The 27,447-nt window shown below is 36.4% G+C and overlaps 1 protein-coding gene across 2 annotated transcripts in view; it reads left to right on the top strand.

Annotated features, from left to right (window-relative positions):
- The window catches only part of DCBLD2 (discoidin, CUB and LCCL domain containing 2), an 87,794-nt gene that overhangs the window by 25,287 nt on the left and 35,060 nt on the right, over positions 1-27,447 (top strand). For both annotated transcript variants that reach the window (XM_073892482.1, XM_025873253.2), the window contains one exon: positions 20,418-20,555. In XM_073892482.1, coding sequence (XP_073748583.1) covers positions 20,418-20,555 — 138 coding nt within the window. The remainder of the gene's footprint in view (positions 1-20,417; positions 20,556-27,447) is intronic.

Below are 27,447 nucleotides of genomic sequence, written 5' to 3'. Positions count from 1 at the left end.
AGTACTGTTTCATATGAACGAATTAAAGGTATTATAATACTATCATCATCGTTAACATTTTTCATATAGAATAGTTTTCCATAGCCAGGAATTGAAGAAGTGATACATAATCTTAATGATTATAGGTATCTTGAGTGATAGATGTAAGAGCCACAGAGTTTTATGTGTGATAAAGTCCTAGCCTACGAAAACATGTAGTCAAGGCTAAAGGCACCTTATCTGTTCATCATGAAAATACATTGCTTGACTGTGGATGGTTTTCATGAGAAGGCTTGATGGGAACTTAAATTTAACTTGGATTTGTCCCTAATAAGAAAGTATCATATGAGGTTGTTTGTTGCATTGCAAAGTACCGAAGTCATGTACAATTCAAAAGACTTTAGTGAATCTTTGTATCCTGGAATGGTCAAGCTGCTTTGTGGCCTAGAACAGAAAATAAATACTGAAGCTTTGTCTCTATAAATGATGTCATCACTTCAAACTGTTTCCTCTAATGTTTTGAGGCAGGTCAATGAGGAATTGATAACTGTCTCATTTTTCAACAGCATTCAGCTGGATAAAATTTAATCTCTGCAGTCCTACCCAAGAATTCCTATTTGTAGGCCTTTACAGGAAATATTAATAAGCTTTGACATTTCCTAAGTGGTGAAAGTTTATTTTTCTAAAAAAGCTTTGAAAGAAATTTAATGGTATGCTGTGTATGTCTCACCTGTGATACTTGACAATACATCTGGTTTTATTGACGTTTACACATTGTTGTGACTCACTGCTTTTTACATTCGTATACTTGGTATGAGAAATTCTGCCAGCTATCAAGAAAGAAGCTGTCAATTTAATAGAAGCCAAAGCCTTGAGTCACTTCCTTTTCAAAAGTGTTGTTAAGAAATAAAAGAATAATGACATTCTCTTCTGTCCAGAAGTTTGCTGGTGTTCCAGAAGGTAAGTCTTAAAACCCTAGAAGCATAAGTTTCTTAAGAGAGAAGGGAAGCCCACTAAGAAAAATTTGATGGGGAAGATTGGTATTGCTCTGTGGATATTTTGGTCCACATGAATAGTATAAAATTTTCCATCAAGGCCCTTTGGCCACCATCATGGATACTAATAAAAAGTTGTGTGTTCTTTTGTCCAGCCTGCCATTCTGGAAGAGATTACTGGAGGAGGCAACTGTGCTTATAATCAAAGAAATGCAAATTTTTATTTTTTTAAATTAAATTTTATTTATTGATTTTGACACAGGGAGAGAGACAGCGAGAGAGAGAACACAAGCAGGGGGAGTGAGAGAGGGAGAAGCAGGCTTCCCTCGGAGCAGGGAGCCCAATGTAGGGCTTGATCTCAGGACCCTGGGATCATGACCCCAGCCGGAGGCAGACACTTAACGACTGAGCCACCCAGGCGCCCCAGAAATGCAAATTTTTTAAAACTAAGTATATTCCCTCCTTGAATTTTGAATTAGTAAAAAAACAAAACAAAACATGTTGACATGGGTGTAGTGAAATTGGTACTTTTTTTTTTTATTGAGGCTCTCTTAGTTGGTATAACTTACTTAGCTAGCAGTCTGGAAGTATATATTAAGAATCATTCTTAAGGAAATATTTCAAAAATAAAAGTTGTGTTAGGAAGATGTCTATTCCAACATTATTCACTATTAGAAAAATTGGAAGCAATCTAAATTTCCAACAGTAAGGAAATTAAGGTATATCTACCATATAACCAGTTCTTAGCTATCACTGTTTGCTGTGAGCATTTTCTTACCTGTCTTTTGGTGAATGCGGATGTACAATTCTACATCTGGAAGAGGAGTTGCTGGGTCACTGGGTGTGCATGTGTTCAGCTTTAGTAGATACTGACAGATGCATTCGTGGCTGTAATAGTTTATACCCACCACGAGGGTATGAGAGTTGCAGTTACTTGTCTCTACTTTTGCCATTTTAACCATTCGTGTGTGTGTGTGTGTGTGTACTGATACCACATTTGTAGCTCTGCTTTGCATTTCCCTGATGCCTAATGATACTGTTCTCTTTTCCTATGTTAGCCATTTGAATATCTTTTATGAGAAGTGTTGAATTTTTTTATGCATTTGGGTGATCATTTTCTTACTTGTAGGAATTCTTTCTATATTCTGGTATGGGTTCTTTGGGGGATATGTATTAAAATATATATTCTCCCTTTCTTTGGCTTTTCTTTCTACCTCCCTTATTGGTACCTTTTGATAGACATTAATTTTAACTTAATTTTAATGTTCACAATTATTAATTTTTTTTTCCAGTTAGGATTACCATTTTTTGTGTTTTTTTAAAATCTTTGCCCACTCATAGGTCATGAAGTTGTTCCCAAGGTTTTCCTCTAAAAGCTTTATTGTTTTCCTTTCTACACATATTATCTTCAGTCAATCCATAATTAATTTTTGTGTATGAGGTGGAAAATAGGAGTGAAAGTGTCAAAGTACATTTCCCATATGGACTTTATTTTTAAATGTACAAATACTGCATGTGTCATTTATTCATGGAAAAAAAAAAACCAACAGTGAAGTAGCCATATTCCCCTGAAATCAAAATCCATAATGTCTTAATGAAGTAGAAAAATACACTTTTAAAGTAGTCACCACTGTCTTTTAGAAGGAAAGACAAATCCATTATTGGTGATACTGCTATTCCTTTTATTTATTTATTTTATTTTTTAATTTGAAAAATTTTTTTTAAAGATTTTATTTGAGAGTGTGTGTGCATGCACGAGCTGGGGGGAAAGGGCAGAGACAGGGGGGAAAGCAGACTCCTTGCTGAGCATAGAGCCCTCCATCCCAGGACCTTGAGATCATGACCTGAGCCGAAGGTGGATGTTTAACCATCTGAGCCACCCAGGCGCCCCATTGCTACTCCTTTTAAAGATGGTAAATATTTGTTACTTGTTCTTTTAAGTATATACTCAGTAACCTAATTGTTTATATTTTTGTTTTTATTTTTTATGACGGATACATTTTATTTTTTTGGTATAATTTTTATTTTTATTTTTAATTTAAATTTTAGGTAGTTTTAACATACAGTGCAATATTGGTTTCTGGAGTAGAATTCAGTGATTGATCACTTACAACACCCAGTGCTCATCATAGCAAGTGCCCTGCTTTATAGCCTAATTGTTTAAAAGGAAATTATATCTGTACCCTCCCATGATTATCCTATGCAGGTAAGTTTTTGTTGAAGCAGTTAAAAGTAGTGCTAAATTCAGCCAAAAACAATGTATTGTTAGTCACAATATAAGCAAGATCATTATGGGAAGGCATCTTAGTCATGCAAAAAGAGAACATGAAATCACTGTAAGACAGAGGGCTGATTTTACAACTCCATCTCCCTCTTGAAGGCCGACTTTTAAAGAAACTGTATTGATGGACATTACTTAATGATAGTTTCTTCTCTAAACATTTTCTGGGTGTTAAAATGGCCTCTTCTGTATTTTAGGGGCTTCAGCTGTGCGTTTGCCCTGTCCTGCCTAAGCTTTCCAAGGGCAACAGTGTGCCAGTCTAGTTTCATCACTGAGTTCCTGCTGCATACCTCTCTCAGTGCCTGGATATTCAGGGGCTCACTTTATTTATTAATTACTTTGAACGTTCCAAATTTGGAATTTTGTTTTTGCAATTAGAAGTACTTCTGTATATAGGCACTAAAAAGCCATACCTAAATCTGTTTGTAAATTAAGAGTGATCTTCCCTAAGCAAACTCCATTTCCATCTTGTTGTATCTCTTGGAGGTGGACACAGTTGATGTGCTTTTTGCTCTAGCAAATAACTCCCCACCCCCATCTTCTCTTTTTAAGTTGTGAGTTTGTAAGAAGAGTGTTGTTCGGTGGCAGATCTCTCCATAGGCTAAATGATCTTCCTTTTAGTTGAGAACTTAAATCAAATTCCTTAAGTTTTGTGGCAGTATTAACACTACCTCTAATCTATTTCAATTCAGAGGGATTTCTTCTCTCTTCTGAATACAAAATATTTTCATTTAACAACTTCCAGGGTTTGTTGCTGTTTATCATCTACCAAAAGTATGGTTAATATAGACTTTGAAAAACACATGATAACCTTAATAACTCTAAGCTCTAGGCAAGAGGATACAAACTCACTGCCAGCAGAGGATAGACACACAAAATAAATGAGTGAAATGGACTGAGTATAGTAACAGCATTGCCCTGACAAATGATAACTGAGCTTCAGGATCAGCGACTTTAGGGAGTGGTGGAGACTGTAGCAAACTGGAGTATGACTCTCTCTTTTTTAAAGGGGACAGCCATTACTAGGTACAACCATTTGGAGAACTGGCCCAGGTTTCCTTACTTTTTTCACTTGTGATTTTTTCAAGAAAAGACAGAAATTCAGAATTTATGCGAAGTTTAAAGATTTTTAAATCTTGGCAACCAATTGAATTATTTTTGAAATAGTGTAGACCCCAGATTGTATAGGCCAAGAGGCCAAGTAAAATACATGTGATCCAGGCTCAAGCCTAGGTAGATTCTACCTTGTGTACTTCCCCGGATTTGATCATCTAAGAGCGGGAGAGTGTTACTATACAGGCATACCTCAGAGATATGGTGGGTTCAATTCTCTACTGCTGCAGGAAAGCAGGTATTGGAATAAAGTGAGTCAAATGAATTTTTTGGTTTCCCAGTGCGTATGAAAGTTACACTTACATTATACTATAGTCTAAAGTGTACAGTAGTGTTACATCTAAAAAAAAATGTACATGCCTTAATTTAAAAATATTGATTGCTAAAAAATGCTAACCATCATCTGCGCTTTCAGTCTTTCAAGTCAGTTTTTTTGCTGGTGGAGGATCTTGTGTCAGTGTTGATGGCTGCTGACTGACCAGGGTGGGGGTTGCTGAAGGCTGGAGTGGCTGTGGCAATTTCTTAAAATAAGGCAACAGTAAAATTTGCTGCAATTGACTCTTCCTCTCATAAAAGATTTCTCTATAGCCTGATGCTATTTGATAACATTTTACCCACAGCAGAACTTATTTCAAAGTTGGAGTTAATCCTCTCAAACTCTGCCACTGCTTTGTCAACTAAGTTTATAAACTTTTCTAAGTTCTTTGTTGTCATTTCAATAATCTTCACGGCGTCTTCACCAGGAGTAGTTTCCATCTCAGGAAACCACTTTCTTTGCTCATCCATTAAGAAGCAACTCCCCATACATTCAAGTTTCATCATGAAATTGCATCAGTTCAGTCCCATCTTTAGGCCCCACTTCTCATTCTAGTTCTCTTGCTATTTCCACCACATCTGCAACTACTTCCTCCATGGAAGTCTTGAACCCCTCTAAGTCCCCTAGGAGGGTTGGAATCAACTCCTTCCAAACTCATTAATGTTGATAATTTGACCTTATCCCATGAATCATGAATGTTCTTAATGGCATCTAGAATGGTGGATCCTTTCCAGAAGGTTTTCAGTTTACTTTGCCCAGATACATCAGAGGAATCATTGTCTGTGGCACCTGTAGCCTTATGAAATGTATTTCTTAATAAGACTTGAAAGTCAAAATCACTTCTTGATCCATGGGCTGCAGAATCAGTGTTCTGTTAGCAGACATGAAAACAACATTCATCTCATTGTACATCTCCATCAGGGCTCTTGAGTGACTAAGTGCAGTGTCAGTGAACAGTCATATTTTGAAAGGAATCTTTTTTTCTGAGCAGCAGGTCTTAACAGTGGACTTAAAATGTTCAACAATGTCGCATACAGATGTTCTATCATCTAAGCTTTGTTGTTCCATTTCTAGTGAACAGGCAGAGTAGACAGCATCCTTTTTTTCTTTTTTAATTTCATTTTATTATGTTAATCAGCATACATTACATCATTAGTTTTTGCTGTAGTGTTCCATGATTCATTGTTTGCATATAACACCCAGTGCTCCATGCAGAACATGCCCTCTTTAATACCCATCACCAGGCTGACCCATTCCCCCGCCCCCCCGCCAGAACCTCAGTTTGTTTCTCAGAGTCCGTAGTTTCTCATGGTTCATCTCCCCCTCCGATTTCTCCCTCATCATTTTTCCCTTCCTACTATCTTTTTTTTTTTTTTCAAATATAATGTATTATTTGTTTCAGAGGTACAGGTCTGTGAATCCCAGACCTGTACTTCTGAGACTTAGCATCCTTCTTAAGGGCCGTAGGATTTGGGGAATGATGAAATGAGCATTGGCTTCAGCTTTAAGTCACCAGCTGCCTTAGCCCCTTATTAGGAGAGGTAGTGTATTTGAAGCTTTGAAGCCAGGCATTGTTTTCTCCTCTCTCTCTATGAAAGTCCTAGATGGCATCTTCTAATAGGAGGCTGTTTCGTCTACGCTGAAAATCTGTTGTTTAGTGTAGCCACCTTCTTAAGTGATCTGAGCTAGATCTTCTGGACAACTTGCTGCAGCTTCTACGTCAGCATTTGCTGCTTCACCTGGCACTTTTTTGGTCTAGAGGTGGTTTCTTAAAACTTATCACCAGTTTCTGCTAGCTTCCCACCTTTCTTGTGCGGCCTCCTCACCTCTCTCTGCCTTCAGAGATTTAAAGGGAGTTAAGCTCTGGCTTAAGGGGATGTTGTGGCTGGTTTGATCTTTTCTTCAGAACACTGAAACTTTCTCCACATCTGCAAGAAGCTGTTCCACTTTCTTATCATTTACATGTTCACTGGAATAACACTTTTAATTTCCTTCAGGAACTCTTCCTTTGTGTTCACAGTGTGGCTCTTTGGCACAAGAGGTCTTTCAACGTATCTCCGCTTTTGACATGCATTCTTACTAAGCTTGGTCATTTCTAGCTGTTGATTTAAAGTGAGAGAGATGTGACTTTTTCACTTGAATGCTTAGAGGCCATTGAAGGGTTATTAGTGGGACTAATTTTAATATTGTTGTGTCTCAGGGTAAAGGGAGGCCTGAGGAGAAGGAGCGAGATGGGCAATGGCTGGCTAGTGGAGCAGCCAGAATGCACACATGTATTAAGTCTGCCAGTCACGTGGGTTTCGTGGCACCTCAGAATAATGATAGTGACGTCATGTGGGTTTCATGGCACCTCAGAATAATTATGATAGTGACATCAGATCACAGATTACCATAACAAATGTAACAATAATGAGAAAGTTTGAAAAATTGCAAGAATTACAAGACGTGACACAGAGACACAACGTGAGTAGTGGTTGTTGAAAAAATGGTGCCAACAGACTTGCTAGATGCAGGATTGTCACAAACCTTCGGCCAGTAAGAAAAAAGGCAGTATCTGCAAAGCGCAATAAAATGACATGTGCTGCTACACCAAAGTAAATTTCTGGCTGTATTAGCTTTCTCTTGTTTTATAATACTATCACAAACCCAGCAGCTTAAAATAGCATAATTTATTATCTCAGTTTCTGTAGACCAGAGGTCTGGGTTTGGCATGACTGGATTGTCTTGCCTGCCCGGCCGGAATCAAGGTAGTCACCTGGGGATGTGGTTCCTGTCTGACGCTGAGAGTTCTCTTCAAGCTCACTGACTGTTGACAGAATCTACTACTACTGTCTTGTAGTTGTAAAACTGGTGTCCCCATTTTCTTGCTGCCTATTGCCCAGAGACTGTTTTCAGTTCCTAGAGGCCACGTGGAGTGTTCACCATTCTCTCTAATTTCCAGTTATGTGACTAACCAGAGAAAGCACTCTGCTTTTAAAACGCCTAACTGATTAGGTCAGGCCAACCCAGGAAAATCTCCCTCTTACCATATATGCAATATACAGATGTTAAATAATTTTTTAAAGGCAGGGATACTGGTAAGAAAATACTCTAGAAGCATAAGAGTATCACATACCAGAAGAAATTTTAAACTAAGCGCACATTGGAAAAGTTCACCTTCACTAATTAAGAAAACAACAGATTACCAGTTTCTTTTATCTCTAATACTACAGGGCAGTGTGGGGAGAATAAATTGATACAGCCTTTCTGAAAAGCAGTTTAGTAGGAATAGTTCATGTTAAAGTCACAGAGAAACAGTGCGTGAATGGATGAATGAAGAGCTAGATAATACGATGCTTGTGCATATGTGTATGCACTCTATATACACATTTATGTTCATTTAATGATGACTATATCCCTAGAAGATAAACACTATTGTTTTTATTTAACAGATGGAGAGACCTGGGCAGAGAGGTATCCTCCCAACTGGTATTAGCTATTATCTTGGTATAATAGGATTATGTGAGAAAGATTATTGTTTTTTATTGTTTTCTTTTTACATTATTCTAAATTTTTGTAAAGTTTACAGATTGTTTAAAAGCACTTATAAACTGGAAAAAAGGTGATACAAGGGCTGCCTTGAAATAAACACCCTATATTGATGGTAGGAGTGTAAGTTAGTTTAACTTTTGGAAAGTAACATGATCCTGTAATTTCATTTAAAAAAATCTGGCCTCAGTAATTATTTTAAGTATGGAACAAGTTGTATCTGTAAATACGTCTATTACATCATTATCTAAAATATGGAAAAATTGGAAACCTAAATTTCCATGATAGAGGAAATAGTCACATATCCTATGGCTTATCCACTTAGAAAGAATTATTTCAGAGATCATTGGTTCTAGCTCCTACCACGTTTTCCTGAGGCCCTTACCTCCATTTCCTGTGGAGGGCACTTGGAGTCCTTAGCCACTTTCTCCTCCAAGGCTTCCTTACACCCTGCTGTGGTTTACGTTTCCCAGGGGGTTGACAACACTGCACCCAAACCCTCTCCAGCACCCAGGACTCCACACAGATGACCCACTTATATCTTGTACTTCTTCCCATTAAGTTACATCCTTTCCTTCTCCCAAAAGACAAGAGACACTTCTCTTTTTCAGCAGACTCTGAATAGATATTTTCAATTCTCAAAATTCCTTCTGTTTCCAAAAGGTTACATTGTTCTTTCTTTCAGATTTATCACCACCTCTCCATGACAGTTTATCCTGGGAACTCCAGGGTACTGGCTATTGTTTGTAATTTTTAGCTGCTATGAATATGCTGCTCTGAAGTATCATTTACAAGTTTTTTTGTGGACCTATGTTTGCATTTCTCTTGGGTATATGCCTGGGAGTACAGTTGCTAGGTCACATGGTAACTCCATGTTTAACCGTTTGAAGGACTGCTAGACTATTCCAAAGCAACTGCACCATTTACTAGCATTGTAGTAGGGTTTCAGTTTTTCCAGATCCTTGTTCTTTCTTCACATTGTAGTGGGTATGAAGTGGTATTTCATTGGGGTTTGATTTGCATTCTTTGATGGCTAATGATGTGTCTGTGTGGGTGTTGCACATTCTCTGAGTTTGAAAAATGTGTGACTTATATCCATCATTGTGGTATTTTCACTACTCTAAAGCCCTCTGTGCTCTACCTATTCATCCTTCTTCCCCCAATGCCTGACAACCACTGATCTTTTTATTGTTTTGTTTTTCCAGAAGGTGATATAATTGCAATTAAACAATGTGCAGTCTTTTCAGACTCTCTTCTTTCAATTAGTAATGTGCATTTAAAGTTCATGTCTGTTCATGTCTTGATAGCTCATTTCTTTTTAGTATCAAATAACATTTCATCATCTGGATGTATCCATTCACCTACTAAAGGACATCCTAGTTACTTCCAAACTTTAGCAATTTATGAATAAAGTTGCTATAGACATCTGTGTATAGGTTTCTCCATGGACATCAATTTTCAGTTCCTTTGAGTAGGTATCCAAGAATGTGATAGCTGGATTGTATGGTGGGACTTTTTAGTTTTGTAAGAAATCCCAAAAAGAATCCCCCATTTTGTTTTCCCAATAAAGAATGAGAATTCCTGTTTCTCTACATTTTCATCAGCATTTAGTGTTGTCAGTATTCTGGATTTTGACCATTCTAAATTCCAATAGGTATATAGTGATATTTCATTGTTTTAATTACATTTCCCTGATAACATATAATGTAGTGAATCTTTTTATATGCTTGTTATCTGTATATTTTTGGTGAGGTGTCTGTCGGGGTTTTTGGCCTATTTTTATTTCGGGTTTTCTTATTATTGAGTCTTAAAGAGTTTTTTGTATATTTTAGATAAGAGTCCTTTATCAGATGTGTCCTTTATCACCTGTGTATTTTGTAAATATTTTCTCCCAGTTTGTGGCTTGTCTTCTCATTCTTTTTACATTGTCTTTCCAGAGCAGAAGTTTTTAATTTTAATGAAGTCCACCTTATCAGTTATTTCGTGCCTTTTGGAGTTCTGTCTAAAAAGTCATCATCCTACTCAAGGTCATCCAGATTTTTTCCTGTGTTATCTTCCAGGAGTTTTACAGTTTTGCATTTTACTATTAGGTTTGTAATCCATTTTGAATTAATTTTTGTGAAGGGTATAAGGTCTGTGTCTAGATTCATTTTTTTGCATATGGCTGTCCAGTTGTGCCAGCACCATTTGTTGAAAATACTGTCTTTGCTCCATTGTATTGCCTTTGGTCCTTTGTCAAAGATCAGTTGACCATATTTATGTGGATTTATTTCTGGACTCTCTTCTTTTTCACTGATCTATTTGTCTATGCTTTCACCAATATCACACTGTCTTGATTACTGTAGCATTATAGTAAGTATTGAAGATGGGTAGTGTCATTCCTCCAACTTTGTTTTTCTTCAGTATTATATTTGCTATTCTGGGTCTTTTGTCCCTCCATAAATTCTTTAGAATCATTTTGTTGATAGCCAAAAAATAACTCACTGGGATTTTTTTTCCAGTTTTATTGAGAAATAATTGACATACATCACTATATAAATGTAAGCTGTATAGGATGATGGTTTCATTTACATATATTGTAAAATGATTACTATAGTAGGTTCAGCTAACATCCATCATTTCCTACTCCCCCTACCCCCACCCATAGGTGCATCTGCCTCTGGTACCCGTAAGCTTGATATTGTTTTCTGTGAGTTTGGTGGGGGGTTTTTAGATTACACATATAAGTGAGATCATACAGTATTTGTCTTTATCTGATTTCATGTAGCATAATGTCTTTAAGGTTCATCATTGTTGTCGCAAATGGTAAGATTTCCTCATATTTTATGGCTGAATGATACTTTGTTGTATAATATTTTGTTGCATGTATATGTATCCATTCATTCATGGTTGGACACTTAAGTGGTTTCCATTATCTTGGCTATTATAAATAATGCTGCTATGAATGTGGGGGTGCAAATATCTTTTTGAGTTAGTGTTTTTATTTGCTTTGGATAAATTACCAAAAATAGAATTGCTGGATCATATGGTAGTTCTATTTTTTTTTTTTTTTGAGTATTCTCCATACTGTTTTCTGTAGTGACTGTGCTAGTTTACAATCCCACAAACAGTGTACAGGGTTCTCTTTTCTCCAGATTCACACCAGCATTTGTTGTCTCTTACCTTTTTTTTTTTTAATCTTTTTATTTATTTATTTGAGAGAGAGAATGAGAGAGAGAGAGAGAGAGCATGAGAGGGGGGAAGGTCAGAGGGAGAAGCAGACTCTCTGCCGAGCAGGGAGCCCAATGCGGGACTCGATCCTGGGACTCCAGGATCATGACCTGAGGCTGAAGGCAGTCGCTTAACCAACTGAGCCACCCAGGCGCCCCTGTCTCTTACCTTTTTGATGATGACCATTCTAACAGACATGAGGTGATATCCTACTGTGTTTTTCATTTGTGTTTCCCTAATGACTAGTGACGTTGAGCATCTTTTCAGGTACCCGTTGGCCTTTCATAGATCATCTTTGGAGAAATGTGCCTGTTCAGGTCCTTTGCCCATTTTTTAATTGGGTTTTGTTGTTGTTGCAGTTGTTTGCTTTGAGTCATAGAAGTTCTTTATATATTTTGGATATTAACCCTTTAACAAATAAATGGTTAACCAATATTTTTGTCTCCATTCCATAGATTGTCTTTGCACGTTGTTGGTGGTTTCTTTTGTTGTACAGCTTTTTAGTTTGATACCGTCCCTCTTATTTATCTTTTATTTTGTTGCTTGTTTTTTAGGTGTCATATTAAAAAAAATCCTTACCAAGACCCATGTCAAGGAACTGTATTCCTGTGTTTTCTTCTAGAAGTTTCATGGTTTCAGGTTTTACATTTAAGTCTTTAATCCATTTTGAGTTAATTTTCGTGAGTGGTATGAGATAGGAGTCCAATTTCATTCTTTTACATGCAAATATCCAATTATCCCAACTTGTTAGGATTTTGATTTGGATTGCTTTCAGTCTATAAAGTTGGCAGGAACTGACATCTTGACAATATTTAGTTTTTCTCTCCATGAACATGGAACATCTCTCCATTTATTTCACTCTTGGAATTTTGTAGTTTTCCTCACATAGTTCTTGCACATATTTTATTAGACTTACCCCTATTTCATTTTGGGGGTGCTAATATAAATGGTATTGTGTTTTTAATTTCAAATTCCAGTTTTTTATTGTCAGTATATAGGAAAGCAATTGACTTTTATCCATTAATCTTGTATTCTGCAACCTTGTATAATTGCTTAATAGAGGAGTTTTTTGTTCAATTCTTTTGGATTTTCTACATAGCTAATCCTATCATTTGTGAACAGTTTTATTTCTTCCTTTACAATCTGGTATTTTTTTCCCCCTTGTCTTACTGTGTTAACTAATACTTCTAGTATGATGTAAAAGAGGAGTGGTAAGAGGGGACATTCTTGCCTTGTTTCTGATCTTACTGGAAAAGCTCTGAATTTCTCACTGTATTAAGTATGATATTAGCTTAGGTTTTTTGTAAATACCTCTTTATTAAACTAAGGAAGTTCCCCCTCTATTCCTAGTTCACTGAGAGTTTGTATCATGAATGGATGTTGGGTTTTGTCAAATGCTTTTTCTGCATCTATTGATTTGATCACAATATTTTTCTTTTTTTGCATGTTGATGTGATGGATTTCATTATTTTAAAATGTTGAACCTACCTTGCAAACTTGGGATAAATCACACTTGATCATGGTGTATAATTCTTTTTAATATATTGTTGGAGTTGATTTCTTAATAATTTTTAAAGATTTTTATTTTTAAGTAATCTACACCCACTGTGGGGCTCGAACTCACAACCCTGAGATTAAGAGTTGCATACTCTTCCGACTGAGCCAACCAGGCACCCCTGATTTCTTAGTATTTTGTTATGAATTTTTATGTCTATTCCATGAGAAATAATGACCCCTAGTTTTCATTTTACGTAGTATGTTTGATTTTGGTTTTATGGTAGGGCTAGCCTTATAGAATGAGTTAGGAAGTATTCCCCTGCTTCTGCCCTCTGAAAGAGATTGTAGAGAATTGGTATAACCTTTCCTTAAATGTTTGGTAAAAATCATCTCTGAACCCATTTGTGCCCATTCTTTCTCTTTTGAAAGATTATTAATTATTGATTCAATTTCTTAAATAGAAATTAAATAAAAACTCAGATTGTCTATTTCTTCTTATTTGAGTTTTGGCAAATTATGTGTTTCAAGGAACCTGTTCCTTTCGTCTAGGTTAACAAATTGGGGGCATAGATTTGTTCATAGTATTCCTTTATTATTTTTTCATGACTGTTGGGTCTGTAATGGTGTCCACACTTGCATTTCTGATATTAGTGATTTGTGTCCTCTTTTTTTTCTTAATTAGCCTTATTAGAGGCTTATTGACTTTTGTTTCAAAGAACCAGCTTTTGGCTTTATTAATTTTCTCTATTGATTTCCTGTTTTCAATTTCACTGGTTTCTGCTCTAATCCTTATATCTTTTTTTCTTACTCTGGATTGAATTTTTCTAGTTTCCTAAGAGTAATGATTTTTTAAACACTTTTATTTGCCTGGATCTTGCATTCTTTTAGACTAAAACCAGTGTTTCATAGGTCTTATGGTGATTAAAATACTTGATTAACTTTTTTATTTATAATTTTGTGTATATGTCCATATATTTTTTGAAATTCTAATTTTGTCCATGAGAAACTTCTAGAGATGTTGGCGGGGTTTGAGAGCCATCAGTAGAACCTATAATTGTTAACAATTAAATGATTTATGTTGATTTAGGAGTACGCTTTGAATGGCCAAACTAGGAAAATGGAATTGAAGAAATAACTAGTACATTGCCCAGATTAAGGTATATTGCCCAGATTAAGATATATTGCCCAGATTAGGAATGAATTTTCTTCTTCCTTTCCCAGAGTATTTTGCTAAGTGCTTGCATTACTTGTATAATGGGTAAAACCTTTGATCAAAGGACAACCAAGTGAGGAGAGGGACATTCATTTTGGCTGGGAATAAGATGTGAAGGAGGTGTTTATCTGGTATATATTGAACTCACTTAAGCACCTACAAAGTCAGCCACTGCACTCTTCTTTTTTTCTTCTTCTTTTTTTTATTGAGTTGGTCTGTTCTTTAGCACTTACTGCCTTTTGAGTTTCACTGAAGGGTAGTTTTTTAAAAAGTTTTATTTCTACCACAGATTGAATATATTCACATTTCAGAGGACAAGGTAACTCCAAATGACTGAAGAAACAGGAGGTAAAGCTGTAGTGCTAATAGGAAATACCTTTATTATTCTGTCCATATTGAAAGGGTTGGAAAAACTTTTTTAAACATTGTTTTATTTCAAGAATATATTTTTGTCAGTTTTTAAAATTTTTTAGAGCACTTCCAAGTTCAATCTAATAATTTGGGATTTCCTAGTATTAGTATACATGGTAAAATTTTTATAAAGACACCTTTGCATGGCATGATAATATTCTTTAAGTAGGATCTTTTTCATTTGTACCTAAGAGTATCTGAAAAGTCATTATTTGTACCTCATGAGGTCCTTAATCAGCCTTGTAATAAAATCACACATATACATAGATCCTTAAGTGACAAAGAACAGCTAGTGCTGCCCAGGTGAAACTTGTTCACGTTTACAAGTGTTAACTGACTTACGTAGAGATTCTAATTCTCTTACCTTTACCAATTCCCATTTGGCCTCTAAGATTTAATGTGATGGGCGCTGGCTCTGCACACATCTGGCTTTGCTAACAAATTATATAGCTTCAGGTATTTTTAATATTTAAGATAAGATGTGGAATAACATCAATTTTAAGTTATTGTTTTTAATGTTGTCATTATTTGAAAATACTTAGTATTTAAAAATAATACAGTATTTAATATTTATTCTATTTACCAGTATATTTTTGAGTTATTTAGTATTGAAAAAATCTGAAGATTTAATCATCTTTTCTTTTGGTAGATGCAGATAGTAACTGTTATAGGACTTTTTGAATGTTATTTTGCTTGAATATTAAAATTTTTGATATTTTTACTAATAAAGTTAATATTAATTTTTATTTAAATTGCATCTCATATTTAGGATTAGAAATCCTTTTCCACAGTAGTTGTTTTTAAAGAAATAAAGGGTGAGCAAAAAACATGTTGAACACCCTGTTACCTAAGACGAAGTGTGTGTGCTCATGCACATGCCTTGATGTTTGGTATTTATTTATTAAATGCTAAATAAGTCGAGAAGTTATAGACTGAATGTTCTTGGCTTTCAATTAAGTGGGTTTTTTTTTAATTTTATAAATGTAGCATATTCCTTGTTATTTTTAGATTAGTTCTTTTGGTTGTTGTTTTTTGTTTGCAACCTTTTTCTAAAAGTTCTGTATGACAGAAGAGCCATACTGTCACTTTAAAACCATTTATGCTGGGGCGCCCGAGTGGTTCCAGCGGTTAAGCATTGACACTTGGTTTCTGCTCAGGTCATGATCTCAGAGTTGGGGCTCTGGCTCAATGTGGAGTCTGCTTGAGATTCTGTCTCTCCCTCTCCTGCTGCACTTCTCCCCTCTCAAGAGTGTGTGTGCACGTACTGCCCCCTCCTCTAAAATAAATAAATCTTTCAAAAAAAATACAGATGCTAAGGTTATGGATGTAGTTCACTGTAACGCTAAGGTTATGGATGTACAGTTCACTGTAAGACATAATAGCATGTATTCTATAGTTTTCTGTGCCTCAAGGGGAGAAAATTTGTTTGACAGCCTTTTTTTTTGAGGGCCTTTTCTTTGTCAGTTTATATCTGGTGAATCTGACTGCAGGACAGAAAAATTGAACTTAACCTTTCCAAGTTGAGGGGAAAAAATAATCTAAAACACAATGATACGTAGAATGAAATATGATTTCTATGTCTTATATGTTATTCTATTCATATGTGGGCTGAAATTATTCTTAGAACAAACTAATTTCTCTGCTCATCCTAAAAGTTTTTATACAATTATAACATACATAAGCTAATTTTCTTAATTCAGAAATTGTAAAGCTTTGGAGAATTATGTCTTGAAAGAAAAGTTCTATGTATAAAATCTATAGACAGTGCTAGATGTTTTAGAATTTGGGGTTTTGTTTTAACTGACAACTGTCAGTATGGCTTTAGGGTTAAATCATTTCCATTTTCTGGAAAAAAAGAATTACCTGGTTTTAGATCTAACACATAAAATACAAAATTATGAAATATATTTAAAGCAATTATAGTACTTTTTCATTGGCAGGGGAAAAAACAGTTGTAAAGAATAACTCATTTTGGGGGCGCCTGGGTGGCTCAGTTGGTTGGGTATCTGACTTCAGCTCAGGTCATGATCTCAGGGTCCTGGGATCGAGCCCTGCACGTTGGCCTCCATACTCAGCAAGGAGTCTATGTCTCCCTTTTCCTCTGCTCTTCCCCTCACTATTCTCTCTCTCAAATAAATAAATACAATCTTTAAAAAAAAAATTCATTTTTAAGAATATGACTGAATGCCACAATTCTACTTATATATGATCTTTTGGAAACATTGATTCGATAAAAAATGGTTTTAGAGTGAAATGGAAAGAGTCGTCTCTTAGCAATTTTCTCAAAATGAAGGTGGCATAGATTTAAATAATTCAGTTAAGGGCAAAAGTAGTATTACGAGATGATGGTTTATACAAAAAGACAAGCTGAAGCATTTACTAATTTAGTTAAGGAACGAGACTGTTGCTGGATGTTGAGGGAAAGAACACAAGGGTGTTGTTGCTGTGGGTGGAAAGGAGACAGCAGCTAGACCACTGCAGACACCGTGGAGGTCCGCAAGTGCTACCCCAAATCCCTTACCAGGGAGATGATGCTGTTGTTAAAGGCTTCTCCTTGAAGCCCCAGGGAAAGTGTCAACCCCATTACTGGGAAGTAGTGTGTGGAAGAAAAAAGCATGGGACAAAATGGGACAAAAGATTCTGTACTGATTTCACCTCTAACAAGTAGTGTTATTTTGGACAATTCACCCATGTGTTTGATTTTCAGTTTTTTCAGCTGTCAGCAGCTTGGAATAGATCTCTGAAGGCCTTTTTCTGCCATGTCTGACTCTGAACTTTTTTTTTTTTTTTTACATGAAACACTTGATGGTTTCTGACAATACACATTGTTTCAATGTTTCTTACGAAATTTCTTTTGAAATTCTTTCACACCAAAAAGTTCCCTTGTGCCTATGTGTAGTCAGTTCCCACTTTACCCCCATTTCCAGGCAGCCACTGATCTGTTATTTCTAATTTTTTTTGTCTTTTCTAGAAATATCATAAATTGTTTCTTCTATTTAGCATAATGTTTTTGAGGTTCATCCATGTTGCTGCATGTATCATTAGTTCGTTTCTGTCTTTTGGTGAGTAGTAGTTCTTTGTATGAATATATACCACATTTTTTTTTCCCATTAGTTAATGAACAATTAAGTTGTTTTTGTTTGGGGCAAATGTGAGAAATGATGCTGTGACCATTTGACTAGCCCTTCTGTGGACATGTGGTTTCTTTCCTCTTGGATAGATAATAGAAATGGAATTGCTGAATTGTGTGAGATATATATACATATCTATATTTATACTTAACATTTTAAGAAACTGCCAAATTGCTTCCCGAAAATGGCTATGTCATTTTACAGTTCTACCATCAGTGTTTGAAGGTATCAGTTTCTCCACATCCTCACCAATAAATTTGGTATTGTCAGTCTTTTTTGATTATAGCCATTTTAGAGTGTCATGATATCTCGTAGTTTTAATATTCATTTCCCTAATGGCTAATGCTCTTGAGCATCTTCTCATGTGCCTATTTGCCATTTGGTAGGTCTTCTTTATAGATGTGGCTATTTGGGGCACCTGGGTGGCTCAGTCAGTTAAGCATCTGCCTTCAGTTCATGCCATGATCCCAGGGTCCTGGACTCGAGCCCTGCATTGAGCTCCCCGCTCAGTGGGGAGTCTGGTTCTCCCTCTCCTTCTGCCTCTGCCCCTGATCATGCTTTCTCTTTCTCTCTCTCTCTCAAAATAAATAAATAAAGTCTTACAGATGTGGCTATTGAAATCTTTCACCCATTTTACAAGATGAGATTGAGTTGTAAGAATTCTTTACACATTTCAGATATGAATTCTTTATCAGATTAATGTTGTGTAAATATTTTCTCCCAGTCTGTGTTTTGCCTTTTCTTTTTCTTAATGGTGTCTTTTGAAGAGGAAACATTTTAAATTTTGATAAGTGTAAATTACTCATTTTTTTTCATTAATGGACTTTCCTTTTGGTGTTGGATTTAAGAAATCTTTGCCTAGCCCAAAGTCACAAAGATTTCTCCTGTGTTTTCTTGTAAGAGTTCTAGAAGTTTAGCTCTTATAATTAGGTCTGTAATCTATTTTGACTTGAAGTAAAGTTCTAACTTTATTTGTTTTTGCATATTGATATCCACCTGGTTTAGTATATTTGTTGAAAGAGTTATCCTTTCTCTATTGAATTACCTTCATGCCTTTGTCAGAAACCAGGTGACCACGTATGTGGGTTTATTTCTGAACTCTGTTCTCCACTGAAATACATATAGATATAGGTGTAGACATAGATATAAAGATCTAGATATATCTGTATTTGCCATTACAGTGTATCACACTGTCTCGATTACTGTAGTATTATAGTAAGTTTAAAATCAGGTTATAGTAGTCTTTCACCTGTCTTTTTCACTACACTGTTCTGGCTATTCTTTGTCCTTTGCATTTCCATATACATTTTAGCCTCAACTTGTTATTTTCTATAAAAGAAAAAAAACACTAGGATTTTGATAGGGATTGCATTGAATCAATAAATCAGTGTTGGGAGAATGGACATCTTAACAATATTGAGTCTTCCAGTTCATGAACTTGGTCTGTCTCCCATTTTATTTAGTTTTCCTTTAATTTTTCTCAGCAGTGTTTTCTATTTTTTAGTATACTGGTTTTGATTTTTTTTTTTTTTCTTGAGTGCCACGAGCATGGAGGTTAGGGCAGAGAGAAAGAATCTTAAGCAGGTTCCACACCCAATGCAGAGCCCAATAAGGGGCTTGATCCTACAACCCTGAGATCATGACCTTGAGCCAAAATCAAGTCGGATACTTCACTGACTGAGCCACCCAGGCGTGCCTTGAATTTCTTTTTTAAACATTTATCCCTAAATATTTTAATATTTTTGATGCTGTTATGAAGTTTTAAAAATTTCACTTCAGATTATTTGTGACTAGTATGTGGAAATATAATTGATTTTTGTATATTGATCCTGTGACATTGTTAAACTCCCTTACCAGTTCTGTTGGGGTTTTCTTGATCCCTTAGGATAGTTTACTCACAAAATCATATGTAGTCCTTAAAAATGGTGTTTGTGGAAGTACACATTACTCTTGCTCTAGAATGATGTTGCCACAACCTAAAACATTTTTGGAATGTTATTCTTTATTCAGAATTTGTTAGGTTACCAAGCACATAAGAAAATGCATTTTTGTTATTGGTGGATATTTTGCTCTAATTTTTTTCTTTTTCCCTTTTATTAATCTGTATTGAGGGTATGTTATTTTTATATGTCTATTAGACATTAAAGGATAAAAGTTGGCAGTTGGATATATACCCCTAAACTTTAAGAGAAAAGGCCCGGGTAGAGGTGTATGTGAATTGTCAGAGCATAGTTAAAGCTGTAGCACTGGGCATGATCACCTAAAGGGATTGACTAAAAGTTCAGGAGTCCTTGGGAGAAAAATTGAGGGGAATTTGAAAAAGGTTTAAGGGGTGCCCTAAGCCCAGGAATCTAGGGGCACCTTGTGGGGAGTATGTTAAGAATATTGCTGATTAACTATACATTTGTTCATGAGCCACCTGCATGCATGAAATGCTTTAAGATAATTTTTTTAATTCCTCACAACTATTATAGAGTATACAAGAAATGTCTTTCACAAGAAACTGAATCTTTGTAAGATCACTGATGCCTGTACCATTTTTTTCCCTTTAAATTATTTACAGTTATTACTTGGCATTTTTTTTCTTCAGAGTAATGTGATTTTTAATCACTAAACATTCTAGGCCTCATTTTCTCTTTAATGTCCAGTTTGGTATATTATTCTGATGCTCTTACCTACATTGTAAATATTACTGAATTTATGAGAGTCATAACAAATACCTTTTTTTTTTTCTCATTACTAGGCAAATACTGTGGTCTGGGATTGCAGATGAACCATTCAATTGAATCAAAAAGCAATGAAATTACAGTGCTGTTCATGAGTGGAATCCATGTTTCTGGACGAGGATTTTTGGCCTCATACTCGGTTATAGAAAAGCAAGGTAATTTTCAACTTTATACCACAACTTCCACATTTTACAATTTCTAAAAATAAAAATGAAGTGTTTCTTCTAGTATTTATTTGAGATTAGAATAGAGGAGAAAGACTGAACAGTTAATAGCACATATATAAATTTTACAAATAAAATTAGTTTCAGAATTCTAAAAATTAGAATATATTAAATTTATATAAATTCCATATACTAACATTTATATAAATTCCATACACTTCCCTTTCCATGGTAGAGGAAATACTGATTTTTCACTTTTATAAGATTGGAACACAAATGACAATAACTTTTTAAAAATCTATCAGGGGCGCCTGGGTGGCTCAGTCGTTAAGCATCTGCCTTCGGCTCAGTTCATGATCCCAGGGTCCTGGGATCAAGCCCCGCATCGGGCTCCCGCTCGGCGGGGAGTCTGCTTCTCCCTCTCCCACTCCCCCTGCTTGTATTCCCTCTCTTGCTCTCTCTCTCTCTCTGTCAAATAAATAAATAAAATCTTTAATAAAAATAAAAAAATAAAAATCTATCAGTTATTGAAATGTGTCATACAAATTTAAAGCTTTGTTATCCACAGCTTACCATTTCATAGTACTGTGTTAAAGACCACATTACCATTCTTCTCAAAAGAATAGATTCTCTCTCCACCAGGAGTATGCTTGGGAGTGCTGAGATGCTACAAAATAAACCTGAGATATTTGCTAGATTGTTAATGTGGATAGTCTCAAGGGGGAAAATTAAAAGCAAGGCTATTGGGCGCCTGGGTGGCTCAGTTGTTAAGTGTCTGCCTTCGGCTCAGGTCATGATCCCAGAGTCCTGGGATCGAGTCCCACATTGGCTCCCTGCTCGGCGGGAAGTCTGCTTCTCCCTCTCCCACTCCCTCCCCCTGCTTGTGTTCCCTCTCTCACTTTCTCTCTCTCTGTCAAATAAATAAATAAAATCTTAAAAAAAAAAAAAAACCCTTAAAAGCAAGGCTATTGAGTGGAATAGAATGCAAAATTTACTTGAATTTCTAAAACAAAATGCAAGACTTGAATAAAATCTCTCATGAGTTTTGGCTACTGTGGCATGGATTTGTTTCCTCTGCTCTTAGGAGCACTGTGGTAGGAAAGTTTTAAGAAGTACTACTAATGGAAGGATATGTCAAACAAAGCAGTCATTTAAATTAGAAAATAGATGATTATTTTGATACTGAACAATGATTTAACTAAGAATGTCCTAGGTGTACGAATGTTGGGCACTGAGAGTGACTGAGGGCAATGCAAGCTGCTCCATCTCAGCTCTGGTGGGCGTGGGGTAAACACCATAGGACTCATTAACAGTTCCATTTAGAATGTGGTAGAGAAGCAGCTGTTGTGTGGGAAGAAAGGTTTACTTTTTCCTGATTTCTGAGCTATGGAACAAAGTGGGAAGCTAATAAAATTGCTCTGAGAGTGAGAAAGAAGACTCATTTGGATGGAATAATGGAAAGGAGAAAAACTGGAAACATTACACTAAATGAATGATATTTCCTACAGAACCAGAGCAAGTAGGGCAGCGTGGTGGTGTGGGAGGAGCACCCCTGCCTCTGCCACATGCTCGCCAGGTGATTGCTGGCCAGTCATTTCACTTCTGTAACCTCCGTGGGTTGGTTATGAAGACGGACTCTAATACATGTGTAGGGTCTGTAAGCACAAGACACCATAGGCAAGAAACAAATGTCAGTTTCCTCCTTTCACCACTGTACACACACACACACACACATACACGCACACACACACACACACACTCGTTCCCCACCATCAGGAGAGTAAGATAAAAAACACTGAGGGAGATGATGGTAGATTCTCATTCTTTCAGTTTTATTTCTTGAAAGTCTGGAGTTGATAGATCAGAGGATAGAAAATATACAATTCATGTGCTGCTTATTCTCCTTGAGTTTCCTCCTCTTGGTATCAGCTTAACATATTAATTTTTTTCTTCATATTTTCCCCTTACTCTCTTCATTATTTATTGAGTTGAAGGTTTCTTTTTAAAGATTTATTTATTTTAGAGAGTGCACGCACACACATGTACACACACAAGTAGGGGGAGGGGCAGAGGGACAGAGAGAGAATCCTCAGGCAGACTCCCCACTTAGGGTGGAGCCCGAGATGGAGCCGGATCCCAGGACCCCAAGACCATGACCTGAGCTGAAATCAAGAGTCGGCTGCTTAACCAGCTGAGCCACCCAGATGCCCCTTGTTAAGGTTTCCTGAAAATAAATATCCCTTCATTTAAAAAAAATTTTTTTACATTGGATGTTTAAATTATGGAGCTTTTTATTCTACAGAAACCTAAATGTCCTCTATTAAAGTTTAAGAGTTGACAGTGATCTCGGATAACAGAATCAGTATGTTGTAGACTTACATATGCCTGCCAAATTTCAAATGGTTATGTCACTAATTTAGATGAGTCTAAGATGCCATAGTTTTTTGAAATATCTACCATCATCGGGAACTTCTTTATAGTAAGGGCATAATCATGAGAAGTCCTCATTTCATAGGTCTCTCCTGAGTTTTTACTTACGTTTCTGCATATCCTTGCCTCTGTGAAGCATTTGTTTTATTTGAAGTTATAAGTGAATTGGCTAAATCCAAGAGAACCCTGGTTGAATTTCTTTTTTTTTTTTTTTTAAGATTTTATTTATTTATTCATGAGAGAGAGAGGCAGAGGGAGAAGCAGGCTCCTAAGGAGCAGGGAGTCCGATGTGGGACCCGATCCCAGGACCCTGGGATCATGACCTGAGCTGAAGGCAGACACTTAACCATCTGAGCCACCCAGGCGCCCCCTGGTTGAATTTCTTACCATTTCTTCTTGGGTGGCCTTTCAGACACAATTTCTTTTAATGACTCACTCATTTGAATGCTCATTGGCTTTGGTTGAGAGCTTCAGTTTGTTTCCATCCAGGAAACTTTGCTGTCACACTGAATTCTGTGAATATTTTCAAGGAACATCACTACATGTTCCCAGCTTAGCAACCTAATTGGAAATTTAGAGTATTTGGGAATGAAAAGATTGTGAAAAATTTTGCTTCAACGGCTTCTTCGTTAAACTCTCACAAACACTTGTTAATGTTATACTATGTATTGTTGATAGAGTCATGATTTTGTGTGAGATAGACTAATTTTCATGCCTTTATGCAAGAGCACATAGCAAAATTATATTTCCTTCAGTGCCTTATTTCCTGCAATATGCCCAGCACTGGGAAAACAGCAGTAAATAAGACACAATTATCTCTTCATGGGGCTTACAGTACAGGATTGGGAAAAGACATTAAATACATGGTAGCTCAATTGCAGTTATGACAAGTATGATGAAGGTCAAGTTCCAACAATAGGAGGCCAGAAGGGTGGGAGGAGTGGGAGATTATAAAGAGCCTAATTCTTACAGGAAGTCGCTTTTAAGCAGAGAACTGAAGGATCAATTGGGAGGTTCTAGATAGACAAAGAAGAAAAAGAAAAACATTCTAGGGAAGAGAACAAAAGATGCAAAGGCCCTGTGGTGGGAAGGAGCTTTGGAGGAGCCAGAAAAGAAGCTGGTACAGCTAAGGTGGCATTGACTGTGTGGTGAGTACGTCACGTTATTCAGGTACTTGTAGAAAGTGTCAGGGTTGGAGTTTATTCCAAAGAGTGTGTGGAAGCTGTTAGAGCTGAGTAGTGATATGACTGGATTTGTGTTTTTGTTTATTCTTATGATCTTCCCTGCTCTGTGAAGAGTCGGTTGAAGACAGTGAGGAATAATAGTAGGGAGTCCAGTGAAGAGGCTATTAGAGGACACAGGGTCAGAAATGATTGAATTAAGAGGTCTTGTTACAAATATAACTCTAGAATTAAGCCAGATTCTAATCTGTCTAAAGACTTGAGAAACAGACATATCTTCTACAAGAAAACATTTTAAAGAATTAGGATTCTTCCTATATGAGTTTCAGTTGTAGTAAGAGGCTTTGGACACAAGCCCTCTTGTATGAATTGGAACTCCTTTAATACCCAGGTTGTGTCTAGGGCACTTTACTTGGTGTCCTCTTTGCTTTTGTGTCCAGTTTTCATAAATTTCATGGTTCTATTCCTTTCAGTTAGGTTTAATGATCTTTGAGCAGTAGTATACACTCTTTTCCATTACCAGTTATCTCTTTTAATTTTTACCTGTAAACCTCAATTTTGAAAGATTATATCTGCCAGTGAAAAGTTTTTCTGTTTCCCCATTGGATAGCAAGGAAAGACAAATTAAAACAACTATTAGCACATGCAGTAATTATTAGAGGACCGGTATTTCTACTCTGAGTTGGTATAATTACATCAGATTCCAACTAGACTTTCTGAAATTGAAATTTTGTTTAAAGATTTATTCATTTATTTTTTAATATATTTTTAATTTAAATTCAATTCATTAACATATAGTATATTATTAGTTTCAGAGGTAGAGGTCAGTGATTCATAAGTCTTATATAAGACCCAGTGCTCATTATGTCACATGCCCTCCTTGATGTCCATCACTAGTTACCCCATCTCCTACCCCCCTTCTCTCAGTTTGTTTCCTATGATTAAGAGTCTCTTATGGATTGTCTCCCTTTCTGATTTCATCTGGTTTTATTTTTCTCTCCCTTCCCCAGTGGTCCTGTGTTTCATTGCTTAGATTCCACATATGAATCAGGTCATATAATTGTCTTTCTCTGATTGACTTATTGCACTTAGCATAATACCCTCTATTTCCATTCACATTGTTTCAAATGGCAAGATTTCATTTTTTTTTTGATGGCTGAGTAATATTCTATTGTACATGTATACCACATCTTCTTTATCCATTCATCTGTTGGTGGACTTCTGGGCTCTTAACATAGTTTGGCTATTGTGGACATTGCTGCTGTAAACATTGGGGCACACGTGCCCCTTCGGATCACTACATTTGTATCTTTGGGGTAGATACCTAGTAGTGCAATTGCTGGGTCATAGGGTAGCTCTATTTTCAACTTTTTGAGGAACCTCCATACCGTTTTCCAGAGTGCTTGCACCAGCTTGCATTCCCACCAACTGTGTAAGAAGGTTCCCCTGTCCCCCCATCTTCAACAACATCTGTCACTTCCTGACTTGTTAATTTTAGTCATTCTGACTGGTGTGAGGAGGTATCTCATCATGGTTTTGATTTGTATTTCCCTGATGCCAAGTGATGTGGAGCATTTTTTCATGTGTCTGTTAGCCATCTGTATCTCTTTGGAGAAGTGTCTTTTCATGTCTTCTGCCCATTTTTTTTTTTTAAGATTTTTTTTTAAGATTTTATTTATTTATTTGACAGAGAGAGACACAGCCAGAGAAGGAACACAAGCAGGGGGAGTGGGAGAGGCAGAAGCAGGGAGCCTGATGCAGGGCTCGATCCCAGGACCCTGGGATCATGACCTGAGCCGAAGGCAGATGCTTAATGACTGAGCCACTCAGGCGCCCCTGCCCATTTCTTAATTAGATTATTCTCTGCGTGTTAAGTTTGATAAGTTCTTTATAGATTTTGGATAGTAGCCCTTTATCTGATAAGGCATTTGTAGATATCTTCTCCCATTCTGTCGGTTGTCTTTTGATTTTGTTGACTGTTTCCTTTGCTGTGCAAAAGCTTTTTATTTTGATAAAGTCCCAATAGATCATTTTTGCCATTGTCTAACAAGAAGTTGTTGTGGCCAAATTCATAGAGGTTGCTACCTGTGCTGTCCTTAAGGATTTTGATGGATTCCTGTCTCACATTGAGGTCTTTCATCCATTTTGAGTCTATTTTTGTGTATAGTGTCAGAAAATGGTCCAGTTTCATTCTTCTGCATGTGGCTGTCCAATTTTCCCAACACCATTTGTTGAAGAGACCGTCTTTTTTCCATTGGATATTCTTTCCTGCTTTGTCAAAGATTAGTTGACCATGGAGTTGAGGGTCCATTTCTGGATTCTCTGTTCTGTTCCATTGATCTATGTGTCTGTTTTTGTGCCAGTACCATACTGTCTTGATGATGACAACTTTGTAATAGAGCGTAAAGTCTGGGACTGTGATGCCACCAGCTTTGGTTTTCTTTCTCAACATTCCTTTGGCTATTCGAGGTCTTTTCTGGTTCCATACAAATTTTAGGATTATTTGTTCCAGCTCTGTGAAAAAAGTCAATGGTATTTTGATACGGATTGCATTGAATGTATAGATTGCTCTATGTAGCATTGACATATTAGCAGTATTTGTTCTTCCAGTCCATGAGCATGGAATGTCTTTCCATTTCTTTATGTCTTCCTCAGTTTCTTTCATGAGTGTTCTATAGTTTCCTCAGTACAGATCCTTTGCCTCTTTGGTTAGGTTTATTGCTAGGTATTTCATTGTTTTTGGTGTAATTGTAAATGGGGTCAACTCCTTAATTTCTCTTTCTTTTCTCTCATTATTAGTGTATAGAAATGCAACTGACTTCTGTGCATTGATTTTATATCATGCCACTTTGCTGAATTCCTGTATGAGTTCTAGCAATTTTGAGGTGGAGTCTTTCAGATTATCCACATAGAGTATCATGAACTGGAGTTCAGAATAACAGTTATAAAGATACTAGCTGGACTTGAAAAAAAGCATAGAAGACACTAGAGAATCCCTTTCTGGAGGAATAAAAGAACTAAAATCTAATCAAAGACAGATGTAGTGAAAAGAAGAGCCATATGCACCCCAATGTTCATAGCAGCAATGTCCGCAATAGCCAAACTGTGGAAAGAGCCCAGATGCCCTTCAACAGATGAATGGATAAAGAAGATGTGGTCCATATATACAATGGAATATTACTCAGCCATCAGAAAGGATGAATACTTTTACATCAACATGGATGGGACTGGAGGAGATTATACTAAATGAAATAAGTAGAGAAAGTCAGTTA

This window comes from Callorhinus ursinus, unplaced genomic scaffold (assembly GCF_003265705.2).
Source record: "Callorhinus ursinus isolate GAN/ISIS: 27379988/994484 unplaced genomic scaffold, GSC_fseal_2.0 scaffold1, whole genome shotgun sequence".
NCBI lineage: Eukaryota > Metazoa > Chordata > Mammalia > Carnivora > Otariidae > Callorhinus > Callorhinus ursinus.
This window is presented reverse-complemented; position numbering and strand designations above follow the sequence as displayed.